Here is a 22,684-nt window from a genome sequence, read left to right as displayed (position 1 = left end):
ACGAACAAAACATTCAATGCGAATGGTTGATTTGAATTTCAATGACTTTTTAAGCAGCTTGTTAAAAAATGGGCTGTTTTCAAGGAATTCCAGGCCTCGACTTTCTCTTGTAAAAAGTCAAGCACTTTAAGCACTTCAAGGACCTTGTGCGAACCATTCAGCTCTCCGACAGGCCTCTCTGCGCGCCACAGAGCGAGCGACAGCCTCTCTAAACTAGGGATGGGCGTGAGTAATCGATTAATCAATTTCTCGCAGCTATGAAAAAAATCGATCTTAAATAATTAAAAAAATGTATATATATATAAATAAAAAAAAGTTTAACTTTTTATTTTTTAATTTTTTACATATTTGTTTCACGTGTATGTGTAAGATTATAACTGTTTGTTGGTTTCCTTAAACATACGTGAATGAACAAAATTAAGTAAAAAAAAAATGCACATTTATTAATCTTTTTTTTAGTTTTTTTCCCCTTTACGAGTAATACATCACTCGAGTATAGCATGCGATCAATCGATCTGGATTTTATTATTATTTTTTAATCTACTGTTTTTCCCATTTTCTAAAATGCCCACCCCTACTCTAAACACCGTCTCGCTCACCTTCCTCCGAGATCTCGTTGTCTTTGGTCTCCTGCTCCATCTGTCGACACCAGCCCTCCATGCGGCCCACCTCGGCCTGCAGCAGCTTCAGGAACCAGTTCCCGTCTCGGAGGCAGGCCGGAGGAGTGGTGGCCTGGTCGCCCTGGTCGCCGTGGACCAGGCTGCCGTTCCCCGTCTCCAGGCTGGGGTCCGGGGGGGGCAGGGAGGACGGGTCCAGCGCCGGGTCCAGGCTCTCTGGCGGCAGCGAGCTGGGTATCCTGGCGGGTTTATGCGGCGGCTGCTGCTGCTGCTGCTGTCCCACGGCGCTGTCCTCTCCGTTGGCCGTGGTGGCGTCAGAGTTCACCGTCTGACCGTTGTTGTTGTTGGTGTTCTCGGAGGAGGGCGCGCCGTCGTCCTGGCACTCCTGGGGCTCCGTCTCCGTGTTCTGTCTGGAGGCCATGCTGCTGCCCCGGCTGAGACTGGACACACACACACAGGTCAGCTGTAGACTCTATAGTACTCTAGTCATTATAGAGTTAGACTGATGGATAACAGGACGTGACGTCAGCTGTAGGTACAGTACTATACACAGGAGAAGAGAAGAGGAGGAGAGGAGAGAAGAGAAGGAGAAAAGAGCAGAGAAGATAAAAAGAGAAGAAAATTAAAAAGAGAGAAGGAGAAGAAAAGAAGAGAAGAGAGGAGAGAAGAAGGGGAGAAAAGAGAAGAGGATGAGGAGAGGAGAAAAGAAGAAGATAAAAAGAGACGATAAAAAAAAGAAAAAAAGAGAAGGGGAGAAGATAAAAAAAAGAAGAGAAGAGGAGACAGCTGTAACAAGAGATGGAGTGGGCGATGAGGAACAGCTCAAGAGAGGAACAGAGTTAGGTAATGGCGCTCCGACACAGATGACACGGCACTGGGTGGTGTTAAATGGATGGCTTCTCACTACAGCCTCCTGCCACCACCACGGTCAAAACAAGAGCGGGAGCCCATCAGTCAGAGTGCTGGGCTGCTGTTCTGCAGAGTGCTGCTGCTGTGTGACCTTGGTACTGCCTCCACCACCACTACAGCCGGGCCCAGAGGCAACCAACAAGCTCACTGAGTGTGTGTGTGTGTGTCTGTGTGTCTGTGTCTGTGTGTGTGTGTCTGTGAAATAGACAAGAAGCAGAGAAGGGGATGTTCTAAAAAGGAAAAATGGACTGATGAATGTGTGAAGGTGTTTAATAACAGCGCTAAATTTACTGAGGGGGCGTGTGTACTGAAGGGGGCGTGTGTACTGAAGGGGGCGTGTGTATTAAAGGGGGCGTGTGTACAGAGGGGGGCGTGTGTACAGAGGGGGGCGTGTGTATTGAAGGGGGCGTGTGTACTGAGGGGGGCATGTGTATTGAAGGGGGCGTGTGTACTGAAGGGGGCGTGTGTACTGAAGGGGGCGTGTGTACTGAAGGGGGCGTGTGTACTGAAGGGGGCGTGTGTACTGAAGGGGGCGTGTGTATTAAAGGGGGCATGTGTACAGAGGGGGGCGTGTGTACTGAAGGGGGACGTGTGTACTGAAGGGGGCGTGTGTACTGAAGGGGGCGTGTGTACTGAAGGGGGCGTGTGTACTGAAGGGGGACGTGTGTACTGAAGGGGGCGTGTGTACTGAAGGGGGTGTGTGTACTGAAGGGGGACGTGTGTACTGAAGGGGGCGTGTGTATTAAAGGGGGCGTGTGTATTAAAGGGGGCGTGTGTATTAAAGGGGGCGTGTGTACAGAGGGGGGCGTGTGTACTGAGGGGGGCGTGTGTATTAAAGGGGGCGTGTGTATTGAAGGGGGCCTGTGTACTGAAGGGGGCGTGTGTACTGAGGGGGGCGTGTGTACTGAAGGGGGCGTGTGTACTGAAGGGGGCGTGTGTACTGAAGGGGGCGTGTGTATTAAAGGGGGCGTGTGTACTGAAGGGGGCGTGTGTACTGAGGGGGCGTGTGTACTGAGGGGGGCGTGTGTACTGAGGGGGGCGTGTGTACTGAAGGGGGCGTGTGTATTGAAGGGGGCGTGTGTACAGAGGGGGGCGTGTGTATTGAAGGGGCCGTGTATACTGAGGGGGCGTGTGTACTGAAGGGGGCGTGTGTACTGAAGGGGCCGTGTATACTGAGGGGGCGTGTGTACTGAAGGGGGCGTGTGTACTGAAGGGGCCGTGTATACTGAGGGGGCGTGTGTATTGAAGGGGGCGTGTGTACTGAGGGGGGCGTGTGTATTGAAGGGGGCGTGTGTACTGAGGGGGGCGTGTGTATTGAAGGGGGCGTGTGTACTGAAGGGGGCGTGTGTACAGAGGGGGCGTGTGTACTGAGGGGGGCGTGTGTACTGAAGGGGGCGTGTGTACTGAAGGGGGCGTGTGTACTGAGGGGGCGTGTGTATTGAAGGGGGCGTGTGTATTGAAGGGGCCGTGTGTACTGAAGGGGGTCGTGTGTACTGAGGGGGGCGTGTGTACTGAGGGGGCGTGTGTATTGAAGGGGGCGTGTGTATTGAAGGGGGCGTGTGTATTGAAGGGGGCGTGTGTACTGAAGGGGGTGTGTGTACTGAGGGGGGCGTGTGTACTGAGGGGGCGTGTGTATTGAAGGGGGCGTGTGTACTGAAGGGGGTGTGTGTACCGAGGGGTCGTGTGTGTACCGAGGGGTCGTGTGTACCGAGGGGGGCGTGTGTATTGAAGGGGGGGCGGGGCGAGGGGGGCGTGTGTACTGAGGGGGGCATGTGTACTGAAGGGGGCGTGTGTACTGAAGGGGGCGTGTGTACTGAGGGGGCGTGTGTATTGAAGGGGGCGTGTGTATTGAAGGGGCCGTGTGTACTGAAGGGGGTGTGTGTACTGAGGGGGGCGTGTGTACTGAGGGGGCGTGTGTACTGAGGGGGCGTGTGTATTGAAGGGGGCGTGTGTATTGAAGGGGGCGTGTGTATTGAAGGGGCCGTGTGTACTGAAGGGGGTGTGTGTACTGAGGGGGGCGTGTGTACTGAGGGGGCGTGTGTACTGAAGGGGGCGTGTGTACTGAAGGGGGTGTGTGTACCGAGGGGTCGTGTGTGTACCGAGGGGTCGTGTGTATTGAAGGGGGGGCGGGGCGAGGGGGGCATGTGTACTGAGGGGGGCATGTGTACTCACGGCCTGCCGTTCTCAACTTGCACTCCAATCGACTGGAACTTCAGGGGAGCGGTCAGGGGTGGGGCCTCTTCTCTCGAGATTGGCAGAATGCAGTCCACCTGTCAATCAAACATAGGTGACAGTAAATCAATCCAATCGGGGCTTTAGCTGCTTTCTCAGAGTGTATAAAACACTAGGCGGACACTATGTTTTCCTCCCCCCCTGCGTGGTTGGAACACCCTCGCTTTACCCATAGGCTGACAAGTGCATGTCGTATCATGCACTCATACTCTCATACACCTACACACATCCAGGCAGACACTCACCAGTGCATATTACTCACAGACATCTGAAGGACCGCAATGGAAATAAGCGGTTAGCTTTCTTGCGTTTTTATCCTTTTGATAATGATGGGCCTCTATATGTACTGTATATATGTTCATTATCAATAAAGATCTCTAACAATATACTCGTTATCACCATATATCACGCTTATATTGAAACACGTTGACATTAGGGCCGTTCTTTCAACCTAAAAGTGCACTTTCTTCAACCTCAAACCTAAATTCCTTAGCAACCCGTGTTACCAAGTAAACAAATCCCGGAACGATGGCCAGTTAGCCCGCACCAGCCTAGTACTAGTAACGTTAGCTCCCGGAACGATGGCCAGTTAGCCCGCACCAGCCTAGTACTAGTAACGTTAGCTCCCGGAACGATGGCCAGTTAGCCCGCACCAGCCTAGTACTAGTAACATTAGCTCCCGGAACGATGGCCAGTTAGCCCGCACCAGCCAGGTATCAACGCTAACTCACAGAACGATGGCCACGTAACCCTCTGCTGGCACGTGCTGTGCACTACAATCAACTCTGTGTCAGTGTAATAGCAGTCTATGACGTCACGGTATTGAGAATCATACCGGCGGGATTTCGAAATATCCTGGTATACCGTAATACCGTCATACCGCCCAAGCCTATTTAGGAGCACAGTGAAAACTTTTCGTACAGATACCTTTTCCCCCCAGGAGGGTTGTTGGGTATCATTTCGATTTTAGCAATCCGGTTCTGGTCATCGAAACTGGTTCTTGTCGAATCACTGTTCCGATTCTAATATTTGTGGTGGGGGAGAAAAATAAATAACTATTCTACCTTTCATAATTGTTAGATTTAGGCTCTAGTCAGTAAACTGTGAACCATGACATGAAGGCATTTCTTTCCTCTTAACCTGCTGTAACTTAGCCTTTCGTTTTTGCCATCCGTTTCTGATGCATTATGACAGGAATATATCAAAGGAGGCTTATTAAATGCATTAATATTGATGTGGATGAGGAAGCATTTTGCTTAGCTATTAGGAAGGAAAGGAGACAACGGTTGCCAAGGAAAGTGAGCCGTTTACCTTGAATCCCTGCTCAGTGACATTCATCCACTCTCTGTGCTCATCCTCCCCTTCATAGCTAAAGTGAAAGGACTTTACTTTAACCTCTTAAGCCCGAGGGGTCCGGTACCGGACCCACAATGACATCACGCCATAAATCCATCTCCAATCCATACATCTACAGAATGTATGAATTAATGTTGCGTTTTTTTTCTTCTTCAAACGTAGCCAAGAGTAAAGACCCTGACCCTGTCAAAACAGCAGTCAAAGTGTATATTTTCAGCACTACGTTTTTTTTTTTATTAATCTTTATTAGCGTTTACAGCTTTTTCTGGCCACGCAGGACCGATAGAGGAGAAAGGGAAAACGGGAGGAGAGGTAGGGAAGACATGCGGCAAATGGTCGCCGGGACTGGGAAACGAACCTGGGACGACCGCTTCGCGACTCAGTGCGCTATATGGTGTGCTACTGGAGCGCCCCAGCACTACGTTTGTTTACCAATGGTTTTAAGTGTTAGTGAAATACGAGTTATAGAAATCGAGTCGGAAAAAGGCGAATATTGACACGAGGAAATGACGCCACCATTTTGTTTGTAGTCCTATGAGGAGAGGAGACCCAGGACTTTCGATGGGCTTACAAAATAATTAAAAAAAAAAACTACACTTCCTAGCTCATGCCAGCCCCTGTCAATCATCCAACTTCTGGATTGACTTCTTTATTTCTCGGGATTATCTCACACAAACCTGAACGTCGGTTATTGCCATAAAACAGAACACAGTTAGTTTCTCTACATTTATGTGAACGTCTAGCAAAAAACTGCGTTGCAATCTGATGAAAAATGGCTGAGAAATTTACATTATAAAAAAGTAACTGTACTTACAGTAGATTTCATTCACAGTTTTTGCTGCACGCCTGGTGATACTGTACTAAATCCAGGATTGAAAATAATTGAAAAATTGCCATTGGAAAGGGGAGATTTTGCCCGATCATAGATGTGTGACTTGGCCATAATAAGGTAATTTATAGGCCTGATATTCTATAATCATATTTCAAATTGCATGTGTCGGGATGGCAGAATTCAGTACAGTCTCTACAAAATCTCTTGTTTAATCATCTTCCATTTATTCATTTGCTTAGATTGTTTTGTACACGTGATCTCAAGAAGGTGCTGAATGAGCTCAGTGGCAATTGTTCATGTCTGGACATTTTTAGCATGGTGTTATTCACCGTCAAAGATACAAAATAAATTATATCCTCCTTTGGTTCATCACAATTGACTCAAGCCTAGTAACAGATACAATATTTCTGACACTGGGAATACATTCCCTGAGATCCATAATGTCCCTAGATACCAAGAACATGCAAATGGGCCTTGTAGAAGTAGAGCAATCTTCCATTTCCTTTTTTTTAGGCGGATTTTCAGAAAATAGGGCTTAAGAGGTTAATAGGGGGTGTCTGGGGATGAACTTGGCGTGTTAGGGTGCTCCGTGTTAGGGTGCTCTGTGAACTCGCATCGAAACAACAGTCTCTGCTCACATGCGTTTGCTGACAAAACCAGTGAAATTATGTTCGGTCTGAGCATCAGGTCCTGGCAGTTGAGTTGAGTAGAATGTTTTTCTATATGCAGCGCAGGCGGGGGGGGGGGGGGGGGGGGGGGTGTTACAGTCGCACACTGTGCTCGTAAATTATTTTCCAGGTTCGCACACACATCTATTTTTAGTCGCAAAGGCAAGTGAAAAACTCTCGCAACCGTCGAGCCCCGTTACTGATTTATCACTTTATTTATGCAGGGTAGTCTCGCTGAGCACGGATGCTCTTTTTCAGCCGCACCCTGCTTCACACTCGCACAGCTCCATATATTCACACCTGGTGAATGGAAAACCACAGTCTGACACTGAGAAGCTCGACTGGAGCAGTGGAGGGTTCAAGTGTCTTGCTCGAGGGCATTTCAGCGGTGGGTATAGAGGGGGAGGGGAGAGCATTATTCATTCACTTGCCCCGCTCGAATGTCCGTCCCCCTCCCCGGGTCCGCAATCGGCAACCGATTCTATCACAAGCCCACTGTTCTAATTTTTAGGCTGTGATCACGTTGTGACGTCTTTTTGAACGCGCCTGCACCTTTTTTCTAAGATGTTCAATGGTTTTGTTGCGGCAGGCGCATGTCTCCTCCAAACTACCGAGAGATTTCACTGGTTTTCATTATGGTTATTATAACATGAGGTATGTAGGTAAAAACCTTTTAATAAAGGCAAAGTGGGGGTTTGCCTCTCTCCTACATCAGTGTTAGACTGAGGGACCACGGCCGAGATATGAACAGCAACGCCTGGAGGGCTGTGAGTTTATGTAACTTACGTAACACTAGCTGAGGTAGCAACAGTAATGTATGTAACTTATGTAACGCTAGCTGAGGTAGCAACAGTAATCTGTAGTAATGTATGTAACTTACGTAACGTTAGCTGAGGTAGCAACAGTAATGTATGTAACTTATGTAACGCTAGCTGAGGTAGCAACAGTAATGTATGTAACTTATGTAACACTAGCTGAGGTAGCAACAGTAATGTATGTAACTTATGTAACGCTAGCTGAGGTAGCAACAGTAATCTGTAGTAATGTATGTAACGTAACATTAGTTGAGGTAGCAATGGTAATCAGTAGTAATGTATGTAACTTATGTAACATTAGCTGAGGTAGCAACAGTAATCAGTAGTAATGTATGTAACGTTAGCTGAGGTAGCAACAGTAATCAGTAGTAATGAATGTAACGTTAGTTGAGGTAGCAACAGTAATCAGTAGTAATGTATGTAACACTAGCTGAGGTAGCAACAGTAATGTATGTAACTTATGTAACGCTAGCTGAGGTAGCAACAGTAATCTGTAGTAATGTATGTAACGTAACATTAGTTGAGGTAGCAATGGTAATCAGTAGTAATGTATGTAACTTATGTAACATTAGCTGAGGTAGCAACAGTAATCAGTAGTAATGAATGTAACGTTAGTTGAGGTAGCAACAGTAATCAGTAGTAATGTATGTAACGTTAGCTGAGGTAGCAACAGTAATCAGTAGTAATGAATGTAACGTTAGTTGAGGTAGCAACAGTAATCAGTAGTAATGTATGTAACACTAGCTGAGGTAGCAACAGTAATGTATGTAACTTATGTAACGCTAGCTGAGGTAGCAACAGTAATCTGTAGTAATGTATGTAACGTAACATTAGTTGAGGTAGCAATGGTAATCAGTAGTAATGCATGTAACTTATGTAACATTAGCCGAGGTAGCAACAGTAATCAGTAATAATGTATGCAACGTTAGTTGAGGTAGCAATGGTAATCAGTAGTAATGTATGTAACTTATGTAACATTAGCCGAGGTAGCAACAGTAATCAGTAATAATGAATGTAACGTTAGTTGAGGTAGCAACAGTAATCAGTAGTAATATATGTAACGTTAGCTGAGGTAGCAACAGTAATCAGTAGTAATGTATGTAACGTTAGCTGAGGTAGCAACAGTAATCAGTAGTAACTTATGTAACGTTAGCTGAGGTAGCAACAGTAATCAGTAGTAACTTATGTAACGTTAGCTGAGGTAGCAACAGTAATCAGTAGTAACTTATGTAACGTTAGCTGAGGTAGCTAACCGACCGGACCGGAAGTATTGTTGTGATTATCCTAGCCGACAACTTGTCTCGTCTGGTTTTTGTATTTTTTTCTTCATAGTTCTCTAACGTTAGTCTTTCTTTCCTCAACGTTCAATTCTATAAACACTTGACCGATACCCATCAATGCACAGCGCTCTAGCATGTTCTGACTGTGAACACCTAAAGCTGAGGCTCAGACCGACCGACCGTTTTAGATTTTTGGCTCATTTTCCCTTATGTTAGAATTTTTTTTTAATGTAAAAATAATGGTTGCAGATATAGAGGGGGGCGCCAAAACTGCACAGGAAAAAAAAATAAAAAAAATTTAAAAATTTAAAAAAATAAAAAAAAAATTTTTGGCGCCCCCCTCTGGGTGGCGCTCTAGGCGACCCCCTATATCGCCTGTAGGAAGGTCCGCCCCTGCGTGTGGGTATTGTTCGGTTCAGGGGATGCAAAAAAAAAAGTTGTCTTCATTTGGCACGGAGAGGTGAAGCGCCGGCTGCAGCAGCAGGTGCTGTCAGTTCGTAGAAATTGTGTGGAAATGGCAAGCGCAATATAAATCAGTCTTCATTACGACTTTAAAAACATTTGGCATTAACATTACATAGGCCTACATCTTGCCATAACGTTAGCACGGTTTGTGACGCTACAAGTACAACACACGTTGGTAGCCTGCTAGCTCCAATACAGCCAGTGTTATCAGACATCAATGAAATGTTACCGTAGCTAGCAGAGGATGAAATGAGAGTCTGAGGCGGGGTGGCGAAAGACAATGGCGTTTATTCAACATCCAAGAAGGCTAACATTGTGTTTACTAACTCCAACCGGGACTATTGCCGCTTTCCCACTGCATGGTATCAACACGATTCGACTCCACTCAACTTCCACTGTAGGTAGAGTCGAGAACGAAGGTACCACACGCTAAATGTCCGTGCGGACTCCCAACTAGGGTTGGGCATCGTTTGGGTTTGAACGATTCCGGTTCCGATTCCGATTCTCCATATCGATTCCTGTTCTAAATTATTCTCGGTTCCGATTCTTTGAGGTGCAGGTCAAAACAGGTCACAGCTTATTTCGCATGATAATATTTTTTTTGTTAAAAAAATAAATAAAAAAAAAATCATACTATTCACATTTTCAGTTGACTTGATACAGTTTTAATTTGGTTGCTGTACTGTAACTAGGGTATTAATTAACAAAGACATTTTTTATTTTAATTTTTAAATGTTTTAAGAATCGAAATTAAGAATCGAAATGCAAATAGGTTACTTCCGGTTCCAGCGACGTTAATCAGTAGTAATGTAGTAACTTATGTAACGTTAGCTGAGGTAGCGACGTTAATCAGTAGTAATGTATGTAACTTATTCAACGTTAGCTGAGGTAGCGACGTTAATCAGTAGTAATGTATGTAACTGATTTAACATTAGCTGAGGTAGCGACGTTAATCAGTAGTAATGTATGTAACTTATTTAACATTAGCTGAGGTAGCGACGTTAATCAGTAGTAATGTATGTAACTTATTTAACATTAGCTGAGGTAGCGACGTTAATCAGTAGTAATGTATGTAACTTATTTAACATTAGCTGAGGTAGCGACGTTAATCAGTAGTAATGTATGTAACTTATTTAACGTTAGCTGAGGTAGCGACGTTAATCAGTAGTAATGTATGTAACTTATTTAACGTTAGCTGAGGTAGCGACGTTAATCAGTAGTAATGTACAGTATGTAACTTATTTAACGTTAGCTGAGGTAGCGACGTTAATCAGTAGTAATGTACAGTATGTAACTTATTTAACGTTAGCTGAGGTAGGTGGTAATCGGTGGTATCGCGCCGCTGCACCCTTTGGATTCTCTAAGGACACCGCCTTGCCTCGCGTTTGAGCGCAGGAAAAGGCGTATCCGATGTGATGGCCAGCCATAGGCCACCGCTGCTCCTGGCCGATTCAGAATCACACCTGTAAGTAACTGCATCTCAGTACAAGAGGACGGATCTCACCTGGATTCCGATGGAGGAGAGCTTCCTCTTGGGCTCTGCTGCGGGCTGCTCTAGGGTGAAGCCAGTGCTCACGGTGTCATTCTGGGGCTCGGTGGTGGTGGCAGCGGAGAGGGACGAGGAGGTGAGAGGGGGCTCACGCGGGGCGGGGACAGGGGGGACTGCTGCTGCGGCGGCGGGCACGGGGACAGAGGCGGGGACAGGGACCGGGGCCCGAGGGGGGCCCTTGGCCAGGCTGCCGGTGCGGATGCTACAGAGGCTGTCGGAGGAGTCGCTGCGTCCCGACTGGCTGTTGGCCTCGCTGTGGCGCTGCTCCTCCCGCTGGTCCAGGTAGGTGTCCTGGGCCGACTCGGTGCTGCTCTGCACCGTCACAGAGATGAGGGGCTTGGAGGTGGTGCGGGGCGGGACCGGAGGAGGAGGGGCCTTCCTGCTGCCGACTGCAAGAGGAGGAGAGAGAGAGAGAGGACATGACGTGAGACATTAAGAGAAGAGAGAGACAGAGAGGACATGACGTGAGACATTAAGAGGAGAGAGAGAGAGGACATGACGTGAGACATTAAGAGGAGAGAGAGACACAGAGAGGACATGATGTGAGACATTAAGAGGAGAGAGAGAGAGGACATGACGTGAGACATTAAGAGAAGAGAGAGACACAGAGAGGACATGATGTGAGACATTAAGAGGAGAGAGACAGAGGACATGATGCGAGACATTAAGAGAAGAGAGAGACACAGAGAGGACATGACGTGAGACATTAAGAGGAGAGAGAGAGAGGACATGACGTGAGACATTAAGAGAAGAGAGACAGAGGACATGATGTGAGACATTAAGAGAAGAGAGAGACACAGAGAGGACATGACGTGAGACATTAAGAGGAGAGAGAGAGAGGACATGACGTGAGACATTAAGAGAAGAGAGACAGAGGACATGATGTGAGACATTAAGAGAAGAGAGAGACAGAGGACATGATGTGAGACATTAAGAGAAGAGAGAGACAGAGAGGACATGACGTGAGACATTAAGAGAAGAGAGAGACACAGAGAGGACATGACGTGAGACATTAAGAGGAGAGAGAGAGAGGACATGACGTGAGACATTAAGAGAAGAGAGACAGAGGACATGATGTGAGACATTAAGAGAAGAGAGACAGAGGACATGATGTGAGACATTAAGAGAAGAGAGACAGAGGACATGACGTGAGACATTAAGAGGAGAGAGAGAGAGGACATGACGTGAGACATTAAGAGAAGAGAGAGACACAGAGAGGACATGACGTGAGACATTAAGAGGAGAGAGAGAGAGGACATGACGTGAGACATTAAGAGCACAGAGAGGACATGATGTGAGACATTAAGAGGAGAGAGAGACACAGAGGACATGACGTGAGACATTAAGAGAAGAGAGAGACAGAGGACATGATGTGAGACATTAAGAGAAGAGAGAGACAGAGGACATGATGTGAGACATTAAGAGGAGAGAGAGACCGAGAGGACATGATGTGAGACATTAAGAGAAGAGAGAGACAGAGGACATGATGTGAGACATTAAGAGGAGAGAGAGACCGAGAGGACATGATGTGAGACATTAAGAGGAGAGAGAGACAGAGAGGACATGATGTGAGACATTAAGAGAAGAGAGAGACAGAGAGGACATGATGTGAGACATTAAGAGAAGAGAGAGACAGAGGACATGATGTGAGACATTAAGAGAAGAGAGAGACAGAGGACATGATGTGAGACATTAAGAGAAGAGAGAGACAGAGAGGACATGACGTGAGACATTAAGAGGAGAGAGAGACACAGAGGACATGACGTGAGACATTAAGAGAAGAGAGAGAGACAGAGAGGACATGACGTGAGACATTAAGAGGAGAGAGAGACACAGAGGACATGACGTGAGACATTAAGAGAAGAGAGAGAGACAGAGAGGACATGATGTGAGACATTAAGAGAAGAGAGAGACACAGAGGACATGACGTGAGACATTAAGAGAAGAGAGAGAGACAGAGAGGACATGACGTGAGACATTAAGAGGAGAGAGAGACACAGAGGACATGACGTGAGACATTAAGAGGAGAGAGAGACACAGAGGACATGACGTGAGACATTAAGAGAAGAGAGACAGAGGACATGATGTGAGACATTAAGAGAAGAGAGAGACAGAGGACATGATGTGAGACATTAAGAGGAGAGAGAGACAGAGGACATGATGTGAGACATTAAGAGGAGAGAGAGACAGAGGACATGATGTGAGACATTAACCTCGAGAGACTCGACCAGAATGAGAAAAACATTTCTTTTAAAGACAACACCATCGCCAGCAGAGAGCGACACAGAGTGCAGGGTAAAATAATGCAAAAAAACACAACACCATAAACACAGGTTCCCTGCAAAAAAAATAACCTGTTTTTCCCCTCTCCCACCGCGGTGCCTAACACTATTGTTATGTTGTGGACTACCTTGGTGTTTCCTGTCAACCTGCCGCTGAGAGCGTTCCATTGACGTCAGTCCGTCCCCAGGGGACCTCCCCCTTCATCTGCCACTCCCCACAGCCCACCACCCCGTCGCTCTGGAGACAGGCGGGCGGAGAAACACCGCCCGCCTGGTGGGGACTGACTGAAGAATTTAAGAAACGCTACCTAAAAAAGAGATCGGGCAGTACTAAATGACGTGTGAATATCTAGGCTAAATTATACACATTTTGGCTAGTTTATGTGAATATCGTTTTGTCCCTTGTTTTTTTACCGGCACCTACAAAGTGTAGTGTATTGAGAGGGCACCTTATTTTATTAACCATTACACCGCGGAAAGGCATTTTCTATTAGTTCCCATTGACTATCGAATAGTAATTTTGTGAGCTTTTCCCCATCCCTACTTTAATCACTTTAACAACTGAACACTAGGGGTGCTCCAGTAGCACACCATGTTACCGCGCTGCGTCGCGGAACTCCGTGCTGCGTCACGGATCTGGTTGACTCCGAGTTCGATTCCCGGACTCGCCGTCATTTGCCGAATGTCTCCCCCTGCTCTCTCTCCCGTTTCACCCTACAACTGTCGGTCATGCTTGACCAGGAAAGCGATAAACGCTAAAAAATTAAGTAAAAAAAAAAAAAAAAAAAAAAACTGAACACTAAACAGGTGTGCCACACACTTATACAAAAAAAAGAAAACCACACAATGACCTCTCGTTTCAGGACACGAAGCTAGTCGGGTTAAATGATTAGGCAACAAAAGCCCTGTACATATGGCTCAGTGTTGTTGAGGATTGGCTGAGGGAAGTAAAACCCACTTTGAGCAAATGAGGGCCTGATGTTATTTTCTAATTCAAAAGGCCAATGGGAGGATTTCCCTTCAAAAGCTCAGCAGGGCATGATGAGAGCAGCTGCAGAGTAGTACAGCCCTAGATGCTGGATGTCTCTCGCTGATGGGTTGGCTTTTGCTGCGCGATCTGTGCCAACGGTAAGTCGGCCTGGCCTGCTTTGTGGAAGTGAAAAATACCCCTCTTTAAAATCATGATACCGGGGGAAGGGGGGGGTTCATGCATATAATAGCAACGTGCCAGCAAAACGCTGCTGCTGCGTCCCGACAGTGGAGTCCTCGTTAGGTTACCACATCAAGGCGCTGAACCGTTGAATTTCACACAACATTTAAAAAAAATAAAAAAAACACAGCTATCAACTAAATCAATACGCTCATAAAGGCTAATGATTATGCTGATCACATAACACAGGAAAAGATGTTCCAGACCCCTTATGTATTTCAGTACAGCTGTTTTCCCCACTTCAAAAGCCAAAAGTCCTGTCAACAGTCCTCGACAGTGATGGATACATTTCCGCTGAATACACAGAACCAGAACCATCATCATCGCCGATGCAGCCCTGATTGGCTGTAAAGCCTTCTGATTGGCTGTAAAGCTTCCTGACTGGCTGTAAAGCCTCCTGACTGGCTGTAAAGCCTCCTGACTGGCTGTAAAGCTTCCTGACTGGCTGTAAAGCCTTCTGACTGGCTGTAAAGCTTCCTGACTGGCTGTAAAGCCTCCTGACTGGCTGTAAAGCTTCCTGACTGGCTGTAAAGCTTCCTGACTGGCTGTAAAGCCTCCTGGCTGGCTGTAAAGCTTCCTGACTGGCTGTAAAGCTTAAGCCTCCTGACTGGCTGTAAAGCTTCCTGACTGGCTGTAAAGCCTCCTGACTGGCTGTAAAGCCTCCTGACTGGCTGTAAAGCTTCCTGACTGGCTGTAAAGCCTTCTGACTGGCTGTAAAGCTTCCTGACTGGCTGTAAAGCTTCCTGACTGGCTGTAAAGCCTCCTGACTGGCTGTAAAGCTTCCTGACTGGCTGTAAAGCCTCCTGGCTGGCTGTAAAGCTTCCTGACTGGCTGTAAAGCTTAAGCCTCCTGACTGGCTGTAAAGCTTCCTGACTGGCTGTAAAGCTTCCTGACTGGCTGTAAAGCTTCCTGACTGGCTGTAAAGCCTCCTGACTGGCTGTAAAGCTTCCTGACTGGCTGTAAAGCTTCCTGACTGGCTGTAAAGCGTCCTGACTGGCTGTAAAGCCTTCTGACTAGGGATGGGTACCGAATTCGGTACTTTTGAGGTACCGAACCGAAACACGTCGGTACTACCGAGTATTGAATCAAGTGAGAAAAAAAAAAAAAAAAAAAATTACGTTTTTTTTTTTTTTCGTCAACGTTCACACGCACAATATATGCTTACCTAGGATTTGACTTGATTCAACAACAAAGCAGTCGGAGCAATGACAAGCCGAAAACTGTCGAAATTGTAGTTATTTTACGACTGAGGTAGGTAAATAAAATTTCTTGAGACTAAAGTACCGAAAAAAGGTACTGTTGGGTACCGGTATCGATTCACAGGTACCGGTACCGGTATCGGTTCAAATGTGAAAGGTACCCATCCCTATTCCTGACTGGCTGTAAAGCTTCCTGACTGGCTGTAAAGCCTCCTGACTAGCTGTAAAGCCTCCTGACTGGCTGTAAAGCCTTCTGACTGGCTGTAAAGCTTCCTGACTGGCTGTAAAGCTTCCTGACTGGCTGTAAAGCCTCCTGACTAGCTGTAAAGCCTCCTGACTGGCAGTAAAGCCTCCTGACTGGCTGTAAAGCTTCCTGACTGGCTGTAAAGCTTCCTGACTGGCTGTAAAGCCTCCTGACTGGCTGTAAAGCTTCCTGACTGGCTGTAAAGCCTTCTGACTGGCTGTAAAGCTTCCTGACTGGCTGTAAAGCCTCCTGACTGGCTGTAAAGCCTCCTGACTGGCTGTAAAGCTTCCTGACTGGCTGTAAAGCCTTCTGACTGGCTGTAAAGCCTTCTGACTGGCTGTAAAGCTTCCTGACTGGCTGTAAAGCCTCCTGACTGGCTGTAAAGCCTTCTGACTGGCTGTAAAGCTTCCTGACTGGCTGTAAAGCCTCCTGACTGGCTGTAAAGCCTCCTGACTGGCTGTAAAGCCTTCTGACTGGCTGTAAAGCTTCCTGACTGGCTGTAAAGCCTCCTGACTGGCTGTAAAGCCTTCTGACTGGCTGTAAAGCTTCCTGACTGGCTGTAAAGCCTTCTGACTGGCTGTAAAGCCTCCTGACTGGCTGTAAAGCCTTCCGACTGGCTGTAAAGCCTCCTGACTGGCTGTAAAGCCTTCTGACTGGCTGTAAAGCTTCCTGACTGGCTGTAAAGCTTCCTGACTGGCTGTAAAGCCTCCTGACTGGCTGTAAAGCCTCCTGACTGGCTGTAAAGCCTTCCGACTGGCTGTAAAGCCTCCTGACTGGCTGTAAAGTGCTGGCTCTGAGTCAGTACAGAGGAACAGACCGGGAGGTGGAGGTGGCTCTGAGTCAGTACAGAGGAACAGACCGGGAGGTGGCTCTGAGTCAGTACCGAGGAACAGACCGGGAGGTGGAGGTGGCTCTGAGTCAGTACAGAGGAACAGACCGGGAGGTGGCTCTGAGTCAGTACAGAGGATCAGAACTGTTCTGTCGTCGGTGGCCCGGCCCGTCGCAGGCCTGCAGTGGGGCGAAACAGGGCGACTACTAGTACACTACAATAACACCACAGAGAAGGAAAACAGGGGGAAGCCACAGGCTGTCTGCAAAAAAAGAAAAGGAAAACGGGGCAGAGGCAATTTAGTGAGGATTCTATTTAAACAGCTGACCGGCTGACTAACTGGGTGGGATCAACAGATGTCTCGACAGTGCTGGGGAGTGGGGAGGGGGGGGAAAACAGGGCGAGCGAACAAATTCTGCAGTGATCCAATTACTATATTTAGTGGCAAACACACACACACACACACTGATGGATGTAATGAATCCAAAAACGTGTACGTCGTCATCTACACTACGAAGTGACTCGAGAGGATCCGCCGCTCTGGAAAGGGCAGCTTGTTCTCTGGACTAACAGGGGCTTTCACTCGGTACTTGTTCTTGTACTTCTCCGTCATCAATCAGTGACCCGACAGCGCCATATAAAATACGCTTTATAAAATACCGACCCGATACACAAACACGGCTACGGAATCCTATCCACGCAGCCGGCCCTGCGGGGGCCCGGGACCGGCAGCAGATACATCACGTCCCTGTGTCTCGCTGTCTCACACGTTGTTGTGTACTAATAGCCGCAACTGTCTGGGGCCTCTCTCTGCCTCTCTCTCCGGGAGAGCATCCAACCGGGGGGACAAAAGGAGACATTTATTCCCCCTGCCCGACGAGAAAGACACACATTCCTGAAATGCTCCGCGTAGACGCATGACATGGGCCGGAGTTAATTCATTTGACGTGTTTGCACGGCGAATACATCATGACTCTCGCGTTTGTGTGTGTGCCCCCGTCTAGTGACGCCCGCGCTGTCCATCTCTCACTCCCCCACACACACATACAACACACTCCACTATGAAGGCTATTGTAGCGCTTGCCGTCTGGCTGTTGTGCATAATACCACCCACTGCTGCTGTTTAGCTAAAATCTTTGGTAAACAGTCAACTTAAATATTTTCATTCATGTCATTCTGTACTTAAGGAACACGCCAACTTTTTGGGAAATTATCTTATTTGCCATCTATGCTGGAGTTAGACAAGCAGATACATACCCCTTTTCTTCTCTGTGCTTCTCTGTGCATGCATTAGACTTAGGGGGCTGCCGTAGGTGTGCCAGTGTAGCCTAGTTTCCAACAGTCACGAAATACCCTCGAATACGTTCCTGCTAACACGTTGTGACCTGTGGATTTAATGTGGATTTTTTTAAAATATTTTTATTAGACATTTTCGTTTTCTAAGCAGATATACTCTGAACTATTTTTTCAGTGAATGACGCTAAGATAGGCTAGCAGTGCGGCTGTTCCCTAAGCCTAATGCATGCACAGGGAAGAAAATGATATGCATCTCTGCTCGTCTAACTCCAGGGTAGATGGCAAATAAGCTAATTTCCCAAAAGGTTGGTGTGTTCCTTTAAGTCTGCACCAATCTGGATTTTGAGCTAATCACAGCACCATTTCGGCTGTTACGTTAATTACAAATGATGTCATATCTGCATTGGATAGGAAGAAAATCTACTTTTTGTAGATCTATCTAAAGCATTTGATAGTTGATCATCCCTCAGTTTGGATAGATAGCATGTGACTGGTTTCAGAATTATTTGTTTGAAAAGCGACAGTGTGTCTGGAAATGCCCAGTCTGAATTTTTGTCAATAACAAAAGGTGTGCCACAACAAGGTTACATTTTGGGTCCCATCCTCTTCACCATTATAATATCAATGATATTTGCTCTTCCTTGATTGGTTGTCAAGCCCATCTATATGCTGATGACACTATTGTGTATTGTATTGCTGATTCTGTACAACTGGCCACTGAGAACTTGCTATTTTCCTTTAATGCACTTCAGGAAGCACTTATTAATCTTAAATCGGTGGTTAATGCAAGTAAAACAAAGTAGTTCATGCAGTTTACTAAAGCCAGAAATATTGAGTTTAGTAGTTTGCATCCACTGTGAATGATTCTAGCATTGAGAGAGTATAAATATCTTGGCATCTTTTTAAATACCATAGCCAGCAAGCTGAGACAGAACATTGGCTTCTTGTGCAAAAATAGAAGCAAAGCTTTCCTTTGATTAGTAGGGAAAACTGTTTTCTTAACAGGTTTGGACGATAATGATGTAATTTATTATAGCCATGCTGCTGCTTCTCCTCCACCTATGGGCATGGTGCCAACCGGTAGTGATTATGAAGCTGGATAAGCTGGTTGTCATGAGACGGGACCAACCTGTGACACTGCCACACGGCCCTCCAAGGAACACAAGGGCCTCATCACTAGTTTTCTTTAGTGTTGTTCATTTGACAATAAAAGAAGTCTCAAGACTTATTTCCATTGTGGTCCTTGACAAAATTGTCATGGACTAAGGAATTAGGCCTAGTTGATTTTCATCAAAAGATCTGCACACAAAATCGACACATCGACTAACAACATGAGACCAAACAGATCGATTTGATTAATGACCTAATGGAATAAGAGGGAGCAACCCTCATCACAATCACAGACTTAGATCCTCCTAGGTCTACTATTTTTTTTTATCCTCCCTTTCTCCGATTTTTCTCTGTTTTCTCCCCGTCCCAATTTAGTCGTGCCAATTCCCCCTCTCCCCTCCCTGTTTGTTGTGCGCATGTTCTCCTACTGGTCGGTGCAAGGGAACACTGAAGTCATCCGCACGCTTCCTCCGACACACGCGGCGACAGCCAGTGGACTATTTTTTTCACCTGGCAGCGAGGACTCTCATTGGTGAAGCGTAACGCGTGGGAGGTCACGCTGCCTTCATCAAGTCCTGCCTCCGCTGAGCAAGCGCCCGGACCTGACCTGTAGGCGTCGCTGTCCACAACGCCAGATTACCACCCTCGACTTGCCCTCCCACTAACCCAGCCAAACGGTATAGCGATCAGCCCAAGCCTCAAGCAATGCTGACTCCGGGAGTCGATACCGCAGCCTCTTGCATTGGTGACGAGCGCAATCTCCGCTACGCCACCTGACCACCTCCTAGGTCTACTCTAAGGCGACTCCTAGTCCCGTCACCTGACCACCTCCTAGGTCTACTCTAAGGCGACTCCTAGTCCCGTCACCTGACCACCTCCTAGGTCTACTCTAAGGTGACTCCTAGTCCCGTCACCTGACCACCTCCTAGGTCTACTCTAAGGCGACTCCTAGTCCCGTCACCTGACCACCTCCTAGGTCTACTCTAAGGCGACTCCTAGTCCCGTCACCTGACCACCTCCTAGGTCTACTCCAAGGCGACTCCTAGTCCCGTCACCTGACCACCTCCTAGGTCTACTCTAAGGCGACTCCTAGTCCCGTCACCTGACCACCTCCTAGGTCTACTCCAAGGCGACTCCTAGTCCCGTCACCTGACCACCTCCTAGGTCTACTCTAAGGCGACTCCTAGTCCCGTCACTTGTGTATTTTGCTTATCTATTCCAGAGTCGATCAACTATGAGAAATTAGAGGACAGGTGTTTTGTAATGTTTGGTGCGTTACTAGGGAAGAGCTACAAGACAACTACAGCTGCCTTTTTGTGCCGTTGTCTTTGCTAATAATAATAAAATAAATAATAATAAATTGGATTTATAGAGAAGCACCTTTCTCAGACTCAAGGACACTTTACAATGATAAGCTATTTAACACTTTGATTGCCCAACCAGAGTTTTCTCGGGTTTACCCCCCGCGGGTTGAATGCCCATCACGAGAATATTCGTTTTTTCCCGTTTTTTTTTAATTTATTGGCGATCTGAATTCATATTTCATCAACCGAGTCTACCGTTGGAAAATCAGCCACCCCAGGCGCTCAGATGTGAAAAAAGCGCGCCCTATCGTCTCCCAGATGGTAATTCACCCTTTTGGATTGGACTCAATGAAAATGAATGAGAAAAAAAAACCCGGAATCCACATTTGACTTCTCACCCAATGCCCATGCAACCGGCGTCGATCAGCTTCATGCTGGAGCCTCAGAGCAGCGGGATTATGTGTTTTACAGTATATGCGTGGGATCAATAAAAGGATAGTTTTTTTCGAATGGCGATCAGGAATTGGAATAATCCATTTGGATACCATCTGATCTCAGGTAAGGAATCTATGTTACCAGTCTTAGGATAATCTGACCCGTTTTCACGGAGATATAAGCTTGTATGTGATATGGTTGTTCGACTCTAAGAGCGATCAGGAACTGAATCGATTTTCAGCGCGCGGCACTAGCGTGCACACATACACATATACTATCGATAATCTATAGTTTATTTGAAAACGATTCATAAATAGGCCGACAAATGACAACGTTCTAGAATATTACAGTACGGGGCGATTATCATGGAATCCTCTTTTTTCTCCGTGAAAACGAGGGTTTTTCTAAATGCTATGAAACGGAAATGAACCAATAAAAAAACAATCTGCTTCGACAATATTGACTGGAAATAGGTCATTGATAATGCGACGGGCAGATTAGACACAGCCATAATTTAAAACATAGATTAGGCGATATTAATGCTAACATTGAAGTGGATGTGGGCATTCAAGCACTAAATGTGCGCCCCCTGCTGGGCATTCAAAGTGTTAAGAGGGTAAAAAATATTAATATATCAGGAAAAATAAAACAAATAAAACATTTAAAAAAAAAGGAAGCAAGGTGCTGTCCAATTGGACGAACAGTAACAGAAAAATAAACAAAAACGAGATCGGTAGTTTAAAAGAGTCACTAGTATCTTATAGAATCCCGTCTTGAGCTTTTGATCAAAATGTTCTGAACAGAATAGCCAATAGCACTCCATTACTTTATGTCAAAGTCCCAAGTGTCTGCTTATCCAGTGCAATAATTTGTGCGATACTGACATTTTGTACAAAAGGGCAAGGTGCAATGTGAGATTAACGTGCATCTATTCCATTTCAAGTGCAATAAAATGAAGCACTTTGGCACAAGCACTAAGGTGTTTGGTACCTTAGTTAAAACGTAGTCTTCGTCTTCCACTTTACAATTTGTTCCTCACATCTTACCCATTCACACACCGATGGCGGAGGCAACCATGCAAGGTGCAAACCTGCTCATCAGGAGCAATTAGGGGTTAAGTCTCTTGCTCAAGGACACTTCGGCACGCTGCCCGGGAGGAGTGTGAATCAAACCGGGAACCTCTGGATTACCAGACGACTGCTCTACCTCCTGACCCACTGTCGCCTTGTACATGTACTGTTGTCTGTTCTTGTGGTTATAAAGTTTGTGTAGTTTAGTAACCTGTACTGTTGTCTGTTCTTGTGGTTATAAAGTTTGTGTAGTTTAGTAACCTGTACTGTTGTCTGTTCTTGTGGTTATGAAGTTAGTGTAGTTTAGTAACCTGTACTGTTGTCTGTTCTTGTGGTTATGAAGTTAGTGTAGTTTAGTAACCTGTACTGTTGTCTGTTCTTGTGGTTATGAAATGTATGTAGATTTGTAATAGTTATCAACCTTCAAAAAGGGACTACAGGTGGAAATTAGCCTCTGGCTATAATCTGGCATATTTACATGAAAATGGCCATTAATATGCACCGTCCCCATTTTAAATAAATAAAATATATAATTTGCTCAACATTTGCTTTTCCATCGACAGTCAGGACGCCGGTCACGACAACTGACCAAAACGGTTTCCACTTGAGAAAACAAGGTTTGTTAAATGTTCTCAAGTTGAAACGTCCTACACTGCTCATTATACTAGCTAGTGGAGCAGTCAGGTATTTAGAGAGCGGTAAGTTCATAGGTCACTTCTTTCAGGGGCTCTTGGGGGCTTACATCACCCTGAAACCACTGAACATCCGCTACAGCACTGTCAACACAGCGCGGATCATCACATCATGTGAGCTCAATTGGATCACTCACGAACAGCAATGCAGTGGCTGCCCCGCCGCGCCCGGGGGGACACACACTTAGGCTCCATCAGCGGTCCATGTCGAGAGCTCAGATAACCACTAATGGGCCAACTAGAATCAGGGCCGCCACGCATGTTCATACCATCGCTACGTACCTTCAGCG

General features: G+C 46.4%; 1 protein-coding gene across 1 annotated transcript in view; it reads right to left on the bottom strand.

Moving 5' to 3' along the window:
- Window positions 1-22,684, bottom strand: part of dlgap4a (discs, large homolog-associated protein 4a) — a 263,120-nt gene that overhangs the window by 13,954 nt on the left and 226,482 nt on the right. The window contains exons 7-9 of the mRNA XM_084333572.1: window positions 10,679-11,112; window positions 3,699-3,796; window positions 600-1,057 (exon numbers count right to left, since the gene is read on the bottom strand). Coding sequence (XP_084189698.1) covers window positions 600-1,057; window positions 3,699-3,796; window positions 10,679-11,112 — 990 coding nt within the window. The remainder of the gene's footprint in view (window positions 1-599; window positions 1,058-3,698; window positions 3,797-10,678; window positions 11,113-22,684) is intronic.

This window comes from Notolepis coatsorum (assembly GCF_963971535.1).
Source record: "Notolepis coatsorum genome assembly, chromosome: 17".
NCBI lineage: Eukaryota > Metazoa > Chordata > Actinopteri > Aulopiformes > Paralepididae > Notolepis > Notolepis coatsorum.
This window is presented reverse-complemented; position numbering and strand designations above follow the sequence as displayed.